At 52.5% G+C, this 18,699-nt stretch overlaps 1 protein-coding gene across 2 annotated transcripts in view; it reads left to right on the forward strand.

The window, feature by feature from the left end:
* The window catches only part of VWF (von Willebrand factor), a 173,693-nt gene that overhangs the window by 57,328 nt on the left and 97,666 nt on the right, over window positions 1-18,699 (forward strand). For both annotated transcript variants that reach the window (XM_017546163.1, XM_017546164.1), the window contains exons 11-16: window positions 5,644-5,780; window positions 6,536-6,674; window positions 7,848-7,948; window positions 12,966-13,161; window positions 13,901-14,116; window positions 17,167-17,407. In XM_017546163.1, coding sequence (XP_017401652.1) covers window positions 5,644-5,780; window positions 6,536-6,674; window positions 7,848-7,948; window positions 12,966-13,161; window positions 13,901-14,116; window positions 17,167-17,407 — 1,030 coding nt within the window. The remainder of the gene's footprint in view (window positions 1-5,643; window positions 5,781-6,535; window positions 6,675-7,847; window positions 7,949-12,965; window positions 13,162-13,900; window positions 14,117-17,166; window positions 17,408-18,699) is intronic.

The raw sequence follows: 18,699 nt of genomic DNA on the forward strand, positions 1-18,699 counted from the left end.
AAAAAAAAAAAAAAAAAACACCTGGGTTTTGATTTTCTGGCATAAGATGAAAGTGTGTTAGCTATCTATGCTGTGTAACAAATTATTCCCAAATGTAGCATCTTAAAACAACAAATGTTATCTCACAGCTTTTGTACCTCAGGAATCTGGGAATGGCTTTGCTGGGCACCTGTGGCCCATGATCTCTTATAAAGTTGCAGTCATGCCATTGACTGGGGCTGTGGTCTCATCTGAGGTCTTGATGGAGGTTGGGGGAAAAGGGGACAGCTTTGAAGCTCACTCACGTGCTGCTGGTGGCAGGCATTGCTTTCTCACCATGTGGACCCTCCCTGGGGCCTCCTCGTGACATGACACCTAGCTTCTGTGGGCAAGTTGTTTCAGAGTGAGCAACAGAGAGAGCAGTGGAGACAGAAGTCACAATCTTAAAAACCTAGTCTTTGAAGTGACATCCCTCACTGCTGCTGTATTATAGTCACTAGAAACAAGCCAACATATGCAGTCTACATTCAGGGAGGGGGAGTTACACAAAGACACGAATACAGGAAGAGATGGGTCCCTGGGGGCCATCGTGGAGGCTGTGCAGTGCAGTGCTGTGTAGAGGTAGTGGGAGAGGAAAGAAATGGCCTGGGAGAGCAGCCATCTGGACCGGAGAGGGGCTGGGCTTTGCAGGATGCTCCTAGACCTTCGTTGGTCTCTGCATATCCTTACTTACTGGTTAGGATTTAGGGCAGCCTCCAGCCAACCGTGGCTTCCCCATAGCCTGCAGGCTTCCCTTTCTGTAACCCTGAGCCTCCTTTCCCTTCCTCTGCAAAACGCACTGTGTGAGGAAGCTCTGCCAATTTAGTTCCCATTGAAAGGAGCATGCTTGTTCAAAATGGAAGCAACTCTTGTTGTAGGTTCTCAGTCTCCTAGTGGAAGTGTGTGGCATGGACTTTTCTCAAGCTGGGAAGCGGTAAGTGGAAGGCTTTTCATTTGTGTCCCAAGCCCCATGAGACTATAAATGTGGCCACGAATGGGAGCTGGGAGCACAGGCAACCTGATTGGAATTCTGATTCCATCTCTTAGGAGCTGGGTGACTTTTGCCAAGTTAATGATTTACAGCCTCAGTTTCCTAATCTGTAAAGTAAGGATCATGTCAGCAGCTTCATCCCGTAGCTCTTGTGAGACTGTTACTATTCAACACACAGCAAGCACTCAACACATGTGGGCTGTTATCATCTTCACAGAGCACACAGTCTCATTAAGCAGGGCCAGAGGAGGACGGAGACACAGGGGGACGCCCAAAGGAGCCTGGAACGCAGAGGGCTGGTGTGTGTTTTGTGGGATGGCTGGGCTAGTGGGGCACAAGGGAGGTCTGGCCTCCCTGAGGAGGCTGGTGGATCTTCCATGGTCGGTTGGAAGGGAGGCCTTGCAGTTACCTGTTACTCATTTGGTTCAAGATAATTTCTGATGAATTCTAACACAGCCTAATAATTTGACCTTGGGAATCAAGGTCAGTTTGTTCTGAAGCCTCCAGGAAGAAAGATACACCCCGCATCCCAGGCTAACAGAGACAGCGATGAGTTATCAGAGCAGAAGCCTCTGACACAGGAAGATGCGTTTTGAGGGGCCCGTGCTTGCCTGGGCTTTCTGACTCCTCGAGTTCACAGAAAGTCTCCAGCGGCCTGTTTGCTCCTGCGGGGGTTTCTAGAGTCCCGTCAGACCCCTTTCAGGCCTGGCCAGGGCATCATGTTTCATAGACAAGGCTTTCTTCCCCCTGGTCTCTATGTTCAGAGACCCAGTTGTCTCTATGCCCCTTGGGACATACCCGGGATTAGAATGACATTAGGCTTGGCCCTAAAGAAATCAGGCTTATGAGAAACTGCAGGAGCCAACCCATAAGGCCGTTTTAGGTGGTATCAAGGGCTTTGGGCTCTGTAGCCTGACAGAGTGCCCATATTCAGATCCCTGTTTGGCTTCTTTGGGAATTTGGACAAATTGAACTTCTCTATGCTTGAGTTTCCTCATCTGTAAACTGGGAATAATAATGAGCACCTCACAGGAGCAATCAATGAGATGGTTCCCACAGAGCACTTGGAAATGCATCTAACACCAGGCACTGTGGCTCACGCCTGTAATCCCAGCCTTTTGGGAGGCTGAGCGGACAGATTCCTTGAGCCCAGGAGCTGGATACCAGCCTGGGCAACATGGTGAAACCCCATGTCTACAAAACGTGGAAACATTAGCCAGGTGTAGTGGTGTGTGTCTGTAGTCCCAGGTACTTGGGAGGTTGAGATGGGAGGATCACTTGAGCCTGGGAGACTGAGGCTGCAATGAGCTGTGTTGGCACCATTGCGCTGCAGCCTGGGCGACAGAGTGAGACCTTGTTGCAAAACAAACAGAACAAGAAGAAGAAAAAGAAGAGGAGGAGGAAGAAAAAACCAAAATGCAACTTTGGCAGGTATGGCAGCCCGCACCGGTAATCCCAGCACTTTGGAAGGCCAAGGCAGGTGAATCATTTGAAGTCAGAAGTCTGAGACTAACCTGGCCAACATGGTGAAACTCTACCTATACTAACCACCCCCTCAAAAAAAAAAACCCACAAAAGTTAGCTGGGCCTGGTGGTGCACGCCTGCAATCTCAGCTACTCGGGAAGCTGAGGCAGGAGAATCGTGAGAGCCCGGAGGCAGAGGCTTCAGTGAGCCTAGATGGCACCACCACACTCCAGCCTGGGTGACAGAGTGAGACTCTGTCTCAGGAAAAAAGAAAAAAAAGAGAAGAAGAAAAAGGAAATACATCTTGCACATTTGGTAGAGATTATGTTGCAGGCTTTGGTGACAATTTGCGTCTGGTGGAAGTCTGAGTTGCTTTCCTAAAGGCCCGAGGGTTGGCATTTCTGCAGGGAAGGCTTTGGGAGGTGAAGGGTTGTAAGGCTGGGAAAGCGTGGCCCGGAGCAGAGCAGGGGCGTCTGGGGCTCACTACTGCAGACAAAAGGGTTTGTTTAGAAGAGGTAATGCACTTCCATCAGATGAGAGATTCCCTTTTGTTTCTTCATGAGGGAGGATCTTTATTTACATAGAAGTGGATCTGCGTTAACTTCCGGATGTTTTTTTTAATGCTATTTTAGGAATCACCTGCCTTTCATTTGTTCACCAAGCTTTTAGTGCCCGTCTCCGTGTAGTGGTGGGTTCGCTGTTCATCGGGGGCTGCCCGTTGCTGACTGATGGGGAATTTCCAAGTGCCCCATCCTGGGCGAAGGATGGGTGAGCCTGGCTGCGTGGCCCATGGTAGTGGCTGACATTCCAGCTCCCGAGGCTAACTCCTACCTGGCAGCTCACCCATCCGTTTTCCTGTGTTTGTGGCTCTGTTCCTCAATTGTACCGAGGAGATAAGCTAAATACAATATTTAGACTTCTGATTCCCGAAAAAGTTGGGAACACAAGTCAGTGAGGGTCAGTGAAGGAAATTAGATGAGAGGATTAGATGCTGGCCCTGAAGGTTTTCCTTTTGAATATTTGCACGTTTCTCATTGACCCTTCTTTTCCTGGGTATTGTTAAATACAACAGAAGTCAGTTTTCTTGCTTAGATAAGAGCCCTCTTGAGAAAACAGGGAAAGGTTGGGGGAAGAATTCCCACCCATTTTTACTGCACTGGGTCTAAGACATTTGACACAAATGACCATATTATGCTGTTTGTAGAATGATGATAATTTCTGAAAAATGGTCCGTTCAAGAAGGCTTTCCAGAGACCTCACTGGACTTGAAATTCCAGCACGTCCAAAATGGGCTGGGATGATCCTAGCCCCTATCTTGTGGCCCTTTCTGCTCTGACCTCCATGGACAGTCACCTCTCACAGTCACCCTTCTCCAGGGGGCAATGGTGAAGGTGGATCATGCTAACCGGAGTGATCTGGGGCCTCTCCACATTCTCCTAATTTCCTCTGGGCTAGATGTGCCTTCCTGGAAGGGGTACGCTGCCCCGGGGACCAGGCAGAGGGACATGTGCATCCCGGGGCACACATCCTTAATCCTGCCTTCACACACATCCCAAAGGCAGGCCCACACCTGGGTCCAAGCCCACGCAGTCTAGCCTGGCCCCTGGCCGGGCCTGTCAGGGCACACGCGGGTATGAAGTGCCAGGCAGTGGGGGCCTGTGGAGTGTGTTCTTGACAGACGGACAGCTTAAGTCTCTCCATGCCTTTTGGGGACCCCCTGGCTGTGTGACAGGGCCTGGCATCAGCCCGGGAGCTGGGCCCACATGCGACTGTCTGTAGGACCCTCTTACCTTTGTCTGTCTAGCATTGGTCTAGCATCTGTTCCCTGAAGGGGGAACTTCAGGTGGAGGCTGGGGTAGTGCCGTAGAGAGCCACGCCTCCGCTGCTGCGAGGTCCTGGGGGAGCCCCGTGCACTCTCAGCATCCTCATCTTTGCTTCAGTCCTTAGAGGAAGGAGCTCACACACGCCCCCTAGAGTGGCTGGGTGGGCAAAGCCTTCCTCCTTTACCAAGTGGCATTGGTTTCTATATATACATATTTCTTTTTCTGTAGAGTAGGTAGCAAAGTTGAGAGCAGGTGTAGGAAATATATAGGGGAGATTGGGAAGGGATCCAGATGCCCTTTTCAGCTTTCATGGGTCCCTGTTTGGCCCTAAAGATGGGATTGCCTCAAGCCAGGGCAGGTTGATGGAGAATCACTGCAGCCATTGGCAGAGGCCTCCCCCTGCCAGGACCCGTCCAGGCTCTGTGATCTCAGGTTGGAGGTGCATCGGGCCAGAAGTATGGGGCCTAGGCTAGGGCCTGGGGAGGCAGAGTAGGAATTAGGGTGGGGACAGTTGAGGGTTTTGAGTTGCAGGGTGATGAAGGGGAGTCCTAGTCCCCACCCACAGATGTGTCAGCCTGGGCTGGGAAGCTGGCCCTGTCGAGGTCAGCACTGCCTGGGCGGTGGTGAGATCATGGGCAGATGGCCTCCTGGTTCCCCATTGGTCCTGACTGGAGTCACAGCATGGGCTTGGCCCTCTGAGGACACAGAAAGCAATGGCCTCAGAGTTGTCCCCCCGCTGGGGAGGAGGATGGAGTCCCCATTTTCGCTGCTGAGCTCCACGACTGTCCCCCCTCACCCTCCCACCTCATCCTGTCTCTGGGCTGCCTACTCTGACCCTGGCCTGCAGGGACTCTCCAGGGGTGGCATTGTGTCCCAGAGTCCCTCCACACTCAGGTTCAGAGAACCCCGTGCTACTGGGCAGCCTCCCCCTGGCAGGGCACTCCACTGGCACCAGTCTGAGGCTGGTGTGGCACTGATGCTTGTGGGAAGCATGAAACCCAGGCCAGTGGGCTGTGAGGGAGGAGGGGAGGCTGCAGGGAGCCCAGAAGCGGACGCGTGGGTTCCCGCGTGGCTCCACCACTGACTGAGTGTGGCTCTGTCACCTTCCTTAGTTGCCCCATCTGTAAAATGAGGCCTTGACCTGCATGCCCCAGCTCTGCCATCTTGCAGTTTTAGGAGCAGGAGCTGAGTCCTCACGTAGAACTCATGTTTAGACTGGCGTGGTGAAAGGACATCCATGCAGTTTTGGGGAGAGGGTGCCCTGCTTGCATATGCATTCCACCTTGGCCACCCCAGGGGACGTCCCCTCACCTCCCATTCTTCTCCCTTCCTCTGTGTCTCTCCAGGGGAGTGCCTGGTCACAGGTCAATCCCACTTCAAGAGCTTTGACAACAGATACTTCACCTTCAGTGGGATCTGCCAGTACCTGCTGGCCCGGGATTGCCAGGACCACTCCTTCTCCATTGTCATTGAGACGGTGCAGGTGAGCTTTGCCAGGCCGGCGGCTGGTCGGGGGGCAGTTCGTGGTGCTGCGTAGCTGCTAGGCTGACAGGGCAGCCCCTGGAAGACATGGAACGTTGCTTTCTGTGCAGGCGGGAGGCCTCTTCTTCCAGACTTCAGTTAGAACCGCATTCATCCAGAAACCCAGCCCATCCCCCCTCCCCCTAGGTGCTGTGGGAAGGCATCCTGCCCTGCTAGTAATGCCTATTCAGGGTCGGCTCAGCTCCCCACCCAGGGGAAGCATCCTCTTTGGGTCTAGCCTGTTGCCTCCATAACTAACCCTCTGATGTTTGGAGCTGGGGGTGGCTGGGGTGAGAGCAGAGGGCCTGACTTCTGCTCTGAGCTCTATGGTGCATGTGTGGGTTCCTTTCTCTAGGGGTGGAAGCAAAGATGAGGACGAATAGAGTGCACAGGGCTTCCCCTGAAGGTCAAAGTCCCTGATTCCCTTTGAACGATAGGTCCAAGGAACACGATGAAGCAGAGGCCCATGGGTCTTTTTTAAAAAAGACCAGGCCAGGCTGGGAAAAGATGCAGGCACGGATGTGCTCAGCACCTTCCTGCTGCACAACTCTAGGGGGCCCCATTCATATGCAGTATTCCGGGAGAATCGGGTTGTAGGCTGTGAGAAGGCCAGAGGCTCTCTGGCGTCAGGGACTTTCTCTAATTAAAAGGGTACTGGACTGGGGTGCTGGACGGGCAGGGGGTGCAGCAAAGTCACCCTGTGTTCCCTCTTGGCAGTGTGCTGATGACCCTGATGCTGTGTGCACCCGCTTCGTCACCATCCGGCTGCCTGGCCTGCACAACAGCCTCGTGAAGCTGAAGCACGGGGGCGGAGTTGCCATGGATGGCCAGGACGTCCAGCTCCCCCTCCTGAAAGGTGTGCATCGTCCTGCTCCACCAGGCCTGGGGCTGGCCAGGCGCATCCCTTAGCACCCTCCTTCTCAGCCCTCACCACTGTCCCTAAGGACCTGCATGCCTCTTCTGTGGGAACGTGATGGGGAGTTATCTTTGGAGGGCAGGGTGGGGTGCTTGGCATGCATCCCTGCAAGAAAGGAAGGCTTCCTGGAGGAGGAAGACTAGAGAAGAAAGCCTATAGATGAAGATGTTCTAGGCCTGGGACAGAGTGTAGCTGGGAAAAGGGAACCAAGAGGGTTTTTATTTGGCTTGAACCAAAGGGGTGAGTTGAGTCTTGGGCAGGTGGTTCTGGTTTGCTCTGGGGTGGGAAAGGGGCAGAGGCTGATGCTGAGATCAGGGGTGACTGGTGATGCCACTTGGGGCAAGGCCAGGTGACCCTCTGGCCTGTCTAGAGGTAGCAAAAAACCTACCTGTCCAGTATCTTCACCCGGGTTGCCCTGTGCCTGTCAAAGCAAACCTGCTTTTGCATAGTAAAGCTCTGAAGCTTCACGCTCAAAATGGCTCCCAGACTCGTCCCTCTCCGTGACTGCTGGCCACTTTGTCGCCCACTATCCTAGCATCGCACACAGTGGGTGAACTTGGGCCAGTGGGTACCCAGCACGTCCATGGGTGTCAATGCTGTGTGTGTCTCATAATGAGATACGTTTGTTCCCCCAGGGCAAGGGGTATGCTCCCATCTCTCTCCACCTTCCCACAGAAGCAACAGTTGCTGTATTTGGTGTTGTACACAGCACTGTGCAGACAGGAGGTGGTGTGCAGTGGCAGAGTGTCCCAGGCATGTTCAGTGTTGTGGTGTCAATGCTGGACAGATCCCCTTTGCTCGAGGGCACCCACCTAAAGCGGAGGATGCAGGAGCCTCTGCCTCCCTCCTGTGGTAGTAGAGGGAATGGCAGGTCACAGGGCAGGTGCAGAGGCTTCTTCCTGGGAGACCCTAATTGCCCTCTGTCCACCTTGATCACACTTCTGCCTGACAGCCCCTTAAACCTCATGGCCACCCCATCTGCCCCTAAGTCATTGCTGTTCATTGCTACCATCCTTTTGAGACACCCCATTTCCCCCCAAATACATCTGCCTGCCTCTACCCTGTCCTCTCCTCTCCCCACCTCTGCCTGAATCCTGTCCTGCTGGGTCCCAGGTGACCTCCGCATCCAGCACACGGTGACGACCTCCGTGCACGTCAGCTACGGGGAAGACCTGCAGATGGACTGGGATGGCCGCGGGAGGCTGCTGGTGAAGGTAGGTCCCCTCACGGGGCATTGGCTCCCTGCAGCCCGACCCTTACAAAGTACCCCTTGTGCTCTGGGCAGAATGGCTTTGTGTGGTGGGAGAAGAATTCCTTTCTCCTCTTGGCCTACACCCCCAGAGCGAGAAACAGGCCTCTCTTGTTTATGAGGCTGGTGTTTGTTTTCTGGATGCGCCTTCTTGGCCCCGGGGGATCCTCCCTGCTGGGCTCCGCTATCCCAAGGGCCTCTAGACTGGGGTGGGCTCTTGTGAGGTTGCGGAGGGGGCAGGTTTGCTGTCCAATCTCCCGGCTGAAACAAGGCCTGGAAGCAGGGCTGTCTCCCCGGGTGCCCACTATGGGTAGTAAGGGAAGAGCCAGCTTGGCACTCCGACCTAAGAGAAAGCTGAGTTTCCCGTCTGCCTGGGAAAGATTGCACAGGAAACCAGCAGATTCCTCCCCTGAGCCCTGGACTCTGCATGCGTGTTCATTCTTGTTCTTGGTGGTCCTAGAATCACACTGGATAGCAATCCCTACTTTTCCTGGGGCCTCTATCTACAGTTTGCCTGGAAATGTCTCAGGCAGGTGGGCAGTGCAGATATTATTACTGACACTTTATAAATGAGGCAGTCAGGGCACAGGGAAGTTGAGGGATGATCCGGCACTCCAGACTCATTGGATTTCCCACCCTGACCCCCCTGCCCTCCTGAATGACCCAGGATGCACAAGGATTAGCTCTCTGCCTTGTGCCTTTCCCATCGGAACAAAAAGTGGCTCTCAGTTTTTGGCCTCGAATGCCTTTACACTCTTCAGAATTATTGAGAACCCCAAGATCTTGTAGGAGGATTATATCTATTGATATTTACCAGATTAGAAATTAAATTAGAGACATTTAAAATATGTATTTATTAACTCATTCAAAAATTGTAATAATAAGCCCACTACAAATTAATACAAACATCACTGTTTTGGGAAAAAATAACTGTTTGCCAGAACGAAAATAAGCAACAAGAATAATACCACTGTTGTACATTTCTGCAAATTTCTTTAATGGCCGGCTTAATAGGAGACAGCTGGCTTCTCGCATTTGCTTCTGCATTCAATCTTTTGCAATATTGTATGTCATGTGGCCACTGGAAAATTCCACTGTATACTTGTAAGGGAATGAGGAGGGAAAGGGCAAATAATGTGTTCATAGTATTAAAGTAGTTTTGGTTTCGCAGACCCCTTGAAAAGGTCTCAGGGACCCCCCCTGGGTCTCAAGATTACACTTTGAGAACCACTGTGCTAGATTATGCCTCGGATCCCTGGAGAGCCTCCTCCTGCCTCCTGGGGTCCGGTGCTCCACAGGGTCCTTGCTGTAGTCCTGGTGGGGGGCTGTCAGGCATCGCCCAGGAGAACCTGGCATCCTCCCTCCTCCTGTGGCCATGTTCATTTTCTTGTCTTAGAGCTCCTGAGGGAATTTCAAACTGACTCCTTTTTTTTCCCTTTTCATTAAAAATAAACCTGCAACCATAGACCATGCGAAGGAAGGTCTGGGAGATCCTCTTGTCAACCTCCCACTTCTAGTAGGAAATAAAGAGCCACTATTTCCAGAGCAGGAGTAACTTGCCCTGGGTCTCATGGTCCTTTGGTTACAGGGTGAGGACCAGAACTCAGGCTCCTGGCTCTTGTCTAATCGTGCCTCCTGCAAGCTGGTCTTCAAGGAGTTGCTTCACTTTAAGCAGTCCACTTCCCTTCCTCCCTCCCTTCCCTCCCTTCCTCCCTTCCCCTCCCTTCCTCCCTTCCCCTCCCTTCCTTCCTTCCTTCCTTCCTTCTCTCCCCTCCCCCCCCTCCTTTTGTCTCACTCTGTCCCCCAGATTGGAGTGCAGTGGCACAATCTCGGCTCACCAAAATCTCTGCCTCCCAGGCTCAAGTGATTCTCCTGCCTCAGCCTCCCGAGTAGCTGGGATTACAGGTGCCTGCCACCATGCCCGGCTAATTTTTGTATTTTTTGTAGAGATGGGGTTTCACCATGTTGGCCAGTCTGGTTCTCAAACTCCTGACCTCAAATGATCCACCTGCCTTAGCCTCCCAGAGTGCTGGGATTACAGGCGTGAGTAATCGCACCTGGCCAGCCAATCCACTTTCTCAGCATCCTCCCGCCTCACAGAGAGGGTGCTCTCCACCCACGTGCTTTCTCCCTTCAATTAGCAGGGCTGTAACGTCTGATCCTGGGCAGCTGCCCTTCTTCCCCTCAGGTTTCTCTGGTCTTTGTCTCTCCCTGAGGAAATGAGAAGCCAACTTCTTTCTTTGGGGATGAGTTTGTGTCAGTTTAGCTAACAAGAAGCGATTTCCTTGGCCAAGATTCACGACAGGGTCAGATGACCCCATGGCGTATAGAACTGTCTTTTTGTATATTTTTTCTTTTTCCTTATGCAGGTTCCTGGTGCTCATGGAAAGGGTCTGTCTTGTGGGTTTTATTATGAAGCAGGAAAGGGGGTGTTTGAGATGGGGCAGGAGGTGGGGAGCCTCAGAATGCTGACCCCAGGGTTTTGGGGACTGCAGTCTGGAGGCAAGAGCTGGAGGGAGGCTGGCTGGGGCAGAGGCGGTGCCAGAGGAGGTGCTGCCAGGGTTCCTCTGGTCTCCTCCCCCGGGCGTGGTGTGCACGCTGTCCCTGTGGGGCTGGCGGTCCAGGCAGCAAGCCTCTGGCCAGCAGAAATCACACCCTCTGTGTGCTGTTTCCCTGCCCTGCTGGCTGCCCTGCAGGGCCCGGGTGTGCATTAGGCACAGTGGTGTGGAAAAGACCCTTGCACAGTCTTCATTTTCTCAGAACTGTCACTAAGCAGAGGCTTATTTCAAATAGCCAGTGTCTTAAGTGTCCCACCCCTGGGTGCACCCACTCCCCTAACCCTGGCCAAGCCAACCTTTGAGACAAGCCAAGGAGATGGGAGAAGACCTGGTTTTAGAGTGAGGCATGGGAGTGATAGATGGCCTGGTGGGGGTGAATGAAAGCACTTTTGGGGAGCATCAAAATTCGAGAAAGGAGAGAGAAAAGATGCCAAGAGATGGGGAGGGAGTGGAGGCGCGCCACCAGTTATGCCGCCTTACCCAGGGAGCCCTGACTGTGGGCACTGCATTCCAGCCCATCAGGAGGAGAACCCAGTTATTCACTTACTTATTCATTCATTTGTTCAATGATTCATTCATTCAACAAACACTTATTGAGTGTCTGCTGGCATGCTGTGGACTGAATGTCCATGTCCTCCCCAAATTTCTGTGTTGAAATCCTAACCTCCAAGGCGATGGTATTTGGAGGTGGGGCCTTTGGGAGGTGATGACGAATGAGGTGTGTCTTATAAAAGACCTCAGAGAGCTAGCTAGCCTCTTCCACCATGTGAGGACGCAGCTAGAAGGCGCCACCTGTGAACCAGAAAGCAGGGCCCTCACCAGACACCAAATCTGCCAGCGCCTTGATCTTGGACTTCCCAGATTCCAGAATTGTGGGCAATCAGTATCACTTGTCTGTAAGCCACCCAGTCTGTGATACTTTGTTATAGCAGCCTGAAAGGGCTAAGACAGGCACCATTCTAGATGCTGTGATTACAGCAGTGAGACAAAACAGACAAAAATCCTTGCCTCATTTAGCTTCAGCTCTAATGGAGACAGACAGACAATAAACAAAACAAGCAAATAAATTATATTATAGATCGGAAAGTGATAGATCCTGGGGAAATACAGCAGAGAAAGGGGCAGGATGTGCCAGGTTGCGGGGATTTAAATTTTAAATAGGGAGGTGGGAGAAGGCCTAATGTGACAACATTTGATATTTGTCAAGCAAACAAGGAAACATTACTCTGTCCCCTTTCTTAACAATGATGTTTACCTGGGTTCGATTTCTGTGGGCCTAGGACCTTCCACTGGATTGTTAATCCTGCATCTTGTTAGGCTGGAGCTGGAAGCTGAAAAGGGGCTCTGAGAGCTGACCCTGGCCCCTGAGGATTCAGAATGCAGGGAGGTCGTCCTGCCTTGGTAATGACACGAGGAGAGGGAGTCAGGACTCCTGGGTCCCAGCCCCCACTCCATCTTTGAATCAGGGTCCTCACCGTAGAAACCAGCAGATACCCCCAGCTGTGTGGGGGAAAGGCAGGTTCCACTCTCCTGGTTGTCCCCCAATGTGCACTTTGGGCTCAGAACTTTGTTCAGTTCTGAGAATGGACACTAAACCACATTCTGATGGCCTGGAGTTTGAATCCTGGACCTCTCCTGGTCACACTGAGTGACCAATTCGAGGTCTCCCTATATAGAGGGATCTTGAGTTTGTATGTGACTCTGGAGGTGTCAGGCCCACTGGTGTGGATGGCATGGAGGGCAGAGCACTTTGGGCTGGGCTCAACCTGCCTGCTCACTCACCCGGGCTCTGCCACTACCTCCCTGACTGGGGGCAGGTCATGTTCCCTCTTCGGGCCTCTGCTTCTCCACCCTTAAATGATCTGATAATTTTTTTTTTTTTTTTTGAGACAGAGCCTTGCTCTGTCCCTCAGGTTGGAGTGCAGTGGCACTATCTGACTCATTGCAACCTCCGCCTCCCAGGTTCAAGCGATTCTCCTGCCTCAGCCTCCCCAGTAGCTGGGATTACAGGTGCACACCACCATGCCTGGCGAATTTTTGTATTTTTTAGTAGAGACAGGGTTTTACCATGTTGATCAGGGTGGTCTCGAACTCCTGACCTCATGATCCACACACCTCGGCCTCCCAAAGTGCTGGAATTACAGGCATGAGCCTCCGCGCTGGGCTGATCTGATAATTTCTAAAATCCCTTGTGGCAGGACAGGGCTCTGATGATTTGGGAACAGGGATGGAGCCGGTAAGCTTACACTGCAGTTCACTCCCCCGAACCCCTTTTGCAGCCCAGGGCTTAGCTGCTTTTTATTAAATTCATATTTATTTTTCACCCGGGGAACTTTTTTGATTAAAACCATCTCATTAGCGAAACAACTCTGCGCTGCTTTGGCGGCAGTGGCGCCAGGGTGGGCGGCCTGTTCTCTCCCGCAGCTGTCCCCCGTCTACTCCGGGAAGACCTGCGGCCTGTGTGGGAATTACAACGGCAACCAGGGCGACGACTTCCTTACCCCCTCCGGGCTGGCGGAGCCCCGGGTGGAGGACTTCGGGAACGCCTGGAAGCTGCACGGGGACTGCCAAGACCTGCAGAAGCAGCACAGCGATCCCTGCGCCCTCAACCCGCGCATGAGTACGTGAGCCTGGGAGCAAGGCAGGGACCCCGCAGAGCCTCGAGGTCCCCACATCCAGTGCAGTGGGTTCGCGGGGCAAGTGCGCCCACCGCGCGGAGGCGGGGGCGGGGGCGGGGAGCGAGGAAAGGGGTGGGGCATTATTTTTAGCGTCAGCATTCGATCAAATGAACTGGGTCATTTGCTCTTCAAAGTCCCTTTATTGGGCCCCGGGAAAGAAAAAAAAAAAAAAAGTCCACGGAAGCAGGAGGATCGCTTGAGGCGAGGAGTTCGAGACCAGTCTGGGCAACGTAGGGAGTCCCCATTTCTATTAAAATGATAATTTTAAAAATTAGCCGGGCGTGGTGGGGTGCGCTTGGAATCTCAGCTACTCAGGAGGCTGAGGCGGGACGGTCGCAGGAACCCCTGAGGTCAGGGCTGCAGTGAGCCGAGATCGCATCTCTGCACTCCAGCCTGGGCGACAGAGCAAGACCGTGTCTCTCTAAAAATAAAATAAAGACCATAGTCCACAGTCCCTGCCCTCGGTGTTCCCAGTCTACGGCGGCAGCAGCTCAGGCACTCAGCGTTAAACGATAGTAAGATAAGTGGACTGGGGGGTGGGGTGGAATTTGCAGATTTCTCTGCGCGACCTTGCGGCCCTCTATCGGCAGCAGCGCTGGGCTATTTCCCGGGGGGTTGGCCTGGGGGGCGTGGCACCCCCCACTCCCGCCCCATCCCGGCTCGCTCGTCTCGCCCCCACAGCCAGGTTCTCCGAGGAGGCGTGCGCGGTCCTGGCGTCCCCGGCGTTCGAGGCCTGCCATCGCGCCGTCAGCCCGCTGCCCTACCTGCGGAACTGCCGCTACGACGTGTGCTCCTGCTCCGACGGCCGCGAGTGCCTGTGCGGCGCCCTGGCCAGCTACGCCGCGGCCTGCGCGGGGAGAGGCGTGCGCATCGCCTGGCGCGAGCCGGGACGCTGCGGTGCGTGCCCGCCTGCCCACCCCCCCGCATCCGTCCACGCGTCCCTTTTGAAGCCCTTTCTCTGCATTATTTCCTGTGGAAAAAGGGCCTGGGGCATTGTGACAAGCACGGGTTGCGGGGACGGCTCACTGGCATCCACCCCTCCCTTCCACCTCCCAGCAGGACGCGCGGTGGGGACCTCCTGGGGCCTGTCCCAGGACAAGTTGGCTCCCTGTACCTGGAGGCCTAGAACTTGGGGATCCTTGTAGAGCAGGGGTTTCCAGTGGCTGCTGCCACCTGGTGTTCGTTCGGCACCCGTAAGGTCAGGCTGTGGAGCCAGTGGGTCCCAGATCCCGCTGGGTCCACGCACCCCCGAGAGTCCGATGAAGGCAAGGGGAAATTCGCATTCAAACCCTTTGCTTATAACTCCAGGCAAACCACCCATAGGCAAAATCTCTGGCACTGTACAGAATTATATGAAGGTGAATTACATCACTGTGCCCAGTTGGCTTTAGATTCTCACTCCGCGCTGCTGGAAACTGGGGACCAGAATTGGTATCTGCTCGCACTCTGGTCCCTGGGTGCCTGGATTGGGTTTTTTGTTTTTGTTATTGCTAAGGGGACATTTGCTGCATGCCCAGTGGGGTCGGGCAAGAGTGATGATATACAACTCCAAATTTACTGTTAGAGTCAGAGATGGAAACTGCAGCCCTACTAGATACCTGTCACGCTAAGTAAAAGGATGAGTAGATTCAGGGCAGGGAAAACCAAGGAAGGCTTTTTGGAGGACGTGTACTTGGCTATGGTTTTAAAAATCCCTCTGCACTTCAGTTTCTTCCTTAGCGTTTGCTATTTAGAAATTGGGGAAAGTAATGAGGAGTGAATGAGATGCCGCTTATGAATACTGTTTGCTTGTCCACCAATGTTAGAAATGATGCATTATCAATACGCTGCAGCATCGGCAGGATTTCCTAGTTTAGGACGTTCTCTCAGAACACTAAGGGTCCACTGAAATATTCTTTAATCTCTCACGAACAACCATTCTTAACATCCACTGAATAGAACAGGGGAAATGGGCTGAGGCTCCTGTAGTGGGAATAAGGTTCAGTTAAAGAATGTCCCGACTCCTGAGGCTTTATGATAGAGCAGAAAGGGTGATGGGAAGAAGCTTTCCCTGGTGACTTTTAAGCACAAGAGGGATCTGCCTCCAGGGGCTTTTGTGACAAGAGACTAGGCTGGCCAGATGGTCTTAGGCTGTCTCTTTGCACCCAAGGCAGTTGGGCAAGACTCCTGGGTTCTTGCCCCCCATCCTTTCTTGACTTGGAGAAGAGCTGAGGCTCAGCTGTGCCCTCCACACATACATCATTTACTCTTCCAGGGAAATGAATGGAGCTCCCTAAACGAGTGAATCTATTCCTAAGAAGAGGTCATACCAACTGGGGACATTGAGGGAGCACAGACTTACCATGTAGCTACTTTGTGGGATGCTGTGAGGAGATTCAGGAGAAGCACACACTTTTTTTGTCCTCTTGCAAATTGGTTGTGTTTCCTTTGGGGAGACAGGACCACAGGCTTTCTGAAGGCAAGGACCAGGTCGGACCATCTCTGCTTCCCTGGGCCTAGCATGGCTCCTGGCAGGCAGTGGATACACAAGCCGGGTCTGCTAAACTGAGATGCGCATTGTTTCTTTGGGGAAGAAGGCTAAAGGAGAAATGTAATAAGGCTCTAGCCGGCGCTAGAGATAGCCTATCAGAACCAAGCAAGCTCTCGAGCCTAGCTGCTCTTTAATAGGTAAAATGTGCCCTTGTCTTCGTAGGCTCAGGGGATTGAAAGACATCTTCATCTTTATTGTCTAACACATCCCATCTTCACCTACGCTCCCTCAATAATCATCCAATGACCCAACCTTTCCTTTCTTGCTGAGAAAAATCAATGTCTAAAAGGATTAAAGAGCCCCACCCTTCCCAGCAACCTTCAAACACCAGGTGCAGGGGGGTGGCAGCAGCGGGAAACTGCAGGGTCTCTCCAAAGGCCCCCGCTCCACTGCTCAGGCTCATGGCCAGGGCTAACTTTTATGGCTTCTGTGAAATGCTCTGCCAGTGGGTTTCTGCTGGAGCAATGAATTCTAACAGAGCGGGGAAGGATTCTCATTGTCTCAGAAGAAGCATGCCCAGGGTGAGGTTCTCATTTCTTGGGCAGCAGCTGGTCCGAGAAAGGGAAGGTATTTTGAAAGGGCAAAATGCTCCCCATACACCTTCCCTGTCCGCCCTACCCTGCCCATAAGGATGTTGCTATTCCATCCACTGAGGATACTGCCCAAGGTCACATAGCCAACTAGTGGTGGGTGTATTTGGAATATGGAGCCTGTTCCCTTAGCTGTGTTACTGCCTTGCTACACTTCTTCCTAGCTCGTCTTTCTGTATTTCTCTGTGGGAGGCTAGGGAGGGTGAGGGCTGCGGGCGGATGGGTGCTACCTGTTTCGCTGGGGTAGGTATGAGTGTCCCTGCTCTTTGGGACCTGCATGTCCCCAAAGGGACTGTTTTCTTTCAAGAGAATGATGGTTATGAGCATGGGCCGAAGAGAGCTAGGTTCAAATCCTGCCTCTGCTTCCTTTGTGAGGTATACCCTTGACAAGTCACTCAGCCTGAGCTTCCTGAAAGGAGGCGATGAGCGCTAACTCAGCGTGAGCCCATGTAAGAGCAAGGTATTCAGTAGGTGCACCGTAAATGATACCCAGTATTGTCATTATCATCACAGAGATGCCCTACCCTGTCACGCCCAGTTCTTCTTGATATTCACAGCTTCAAAACCTGCCAGGATTTCTCCTACCTCCTAGGCTTTGAGAATTCGGAAATGACTAATGCACATTCCCTCTGGTTGAGGAGAGGAGAAAATGTGTGCCCCCATCATTATCATGCACATTTTCAGGCTGAAAAATACAGTTTTGCTCATAGTGGGAAAGGAAGCTGGTAACCCTACAGATGTAATTGTGTGTGTGGGGTCACAGCTGCAAGGGGTGGTAAGTCCTAGAACACAATCCTTGCTTTGCAACATTCTCCTCTCTCCTCTAGAGCTGAACTGCCCGAAAGGCCAGGTGTACCTGCAATGCGGGACCCCCTGCAACCTGACCTGCCACTCTCTCTCTTACCCGGATGAGGAATGCAGTGAGGACTGCCTTGAGGGCTGCTTCTGTCCCCCAGGGCTCTACATGGATGAGAGGGGGGACTGTGTGCCTAAGGCTCAGTGCCCCTGTTACTACGATGGTGAGATCTTCCAGCCTGAAGACGTCTTCTCAGACCATCACACCATGTGGTAAGTGCAGGCAGCAGGGTCAGGGAACTCCGAAACAGCAGAGCTGGATATGTAAACGGGCCCCCAAGACCTTCACTTCATGGATGGGTAAACTGAGGCCCAAGAAAAGAAGTGACTTGTCCAGAGTTGTACAGCAAGTCAGAAGCAGAGCTGGGATTTGGTCCAGGTGTTCTGGCTTCCTTACTACACAGGGAACTAGGATTCCTGGCTGGCAGTAGGAATTCTTGAGTTTTATTGCCAACTATCGTGGGTTAGGCCCCATTTCTGGGCTCTAGGTCTCAGTTTCCCTCTTCTGGAGCAGGAAAAGGGAGATCGCCCTGTCACACTCCTTACCCGCCTCCTTGCAGTATCCTCAGGCGGAAGTCTTTGAGCGGAAAGAACATGGACCACAGCAGCACTGCCTCTGTGGGGTTTGCTACCCTGACCTGCTTCATGCACTTCCCCAAAACGCTCCAAATCATGCTTGCTTCCTGCAGCTCTTTGCCTAGGCCTTTTGTGATGATCAATTTCAACAGAGTTGCCATGAGTGTAGAAGAAATTTACAACAGGACATTTGTTGGACAAACACTTACTGTCATCTGTTCTGTCTTAGTTCTGCCTAAGAATTAATGATCTAAAGATGAACCAGGCTGGAGCAGTGGCTCACATCTGTAATCCCAGCACTTTGGGAGGTGGAGGCAGGAGTTTGAGAGCAGCCTGGGCAACATAGGGGGGGCCCTGTCTCTACATGCAATGAAAGAAAGTAGTTGGCCGTGGTGGTGCATACCTGCAGACCTAACTACTTGCAATACTGAGGTGGGAAGATGGCTTGAGCCCAGGAAGTCAAAGCTGCATTGAGCTGTGATTGTGCCACTGCATTCTAGCCTGGGCGACAGAGGGAAATCGTGTCACTTAAAAAAAAAAAAAAAAGAAAGAAACAGATACAATACCTGATAGTCTATTAGGGGACACCAGTTAAAAATGTCCTGATTATGGAAAGTTTCAGACAGACTTAAAAGTAGAATAGTATAAGGAGCCCCAACGCATGCATCCCCAGCTGCGGTGATTATCAGCATTTTGCCATTTTTATTTTGTCTACTGACTCCTCCCCTGTGTGGCTGGAATAGTTTAAAAAAACCTGTGAATGTTATATCATTTCACCTACAAATACTTCAGTACGTATTTCAACAAATAAGCACTTAAAAAAGTAAACATCGGCCGGGCGCGGTGGCTCACGCCTGTAATCCCAGTACTTTGGGAGGCCGAGGCAGGTGGATCACGAGGTCAAGAGATCGAGACCATCCTGGTCAACA

The sequence above is a fragment of the Cebus imitator genome, unplaced genomic scaffold, assembly GCF_001604975.1.
Source record: "Cebus imitator isolate Cc_AM_T3 unplaced genomic scaffold, Cebus_imitator-1.0 Scaffold187, whole genome shotgun sequence".
Lineage (NCBI taxonomy): Eukaryota > Metazoa > Chordata > Mammalia > Primates > Cebidae > Cebus > Cebus imitator.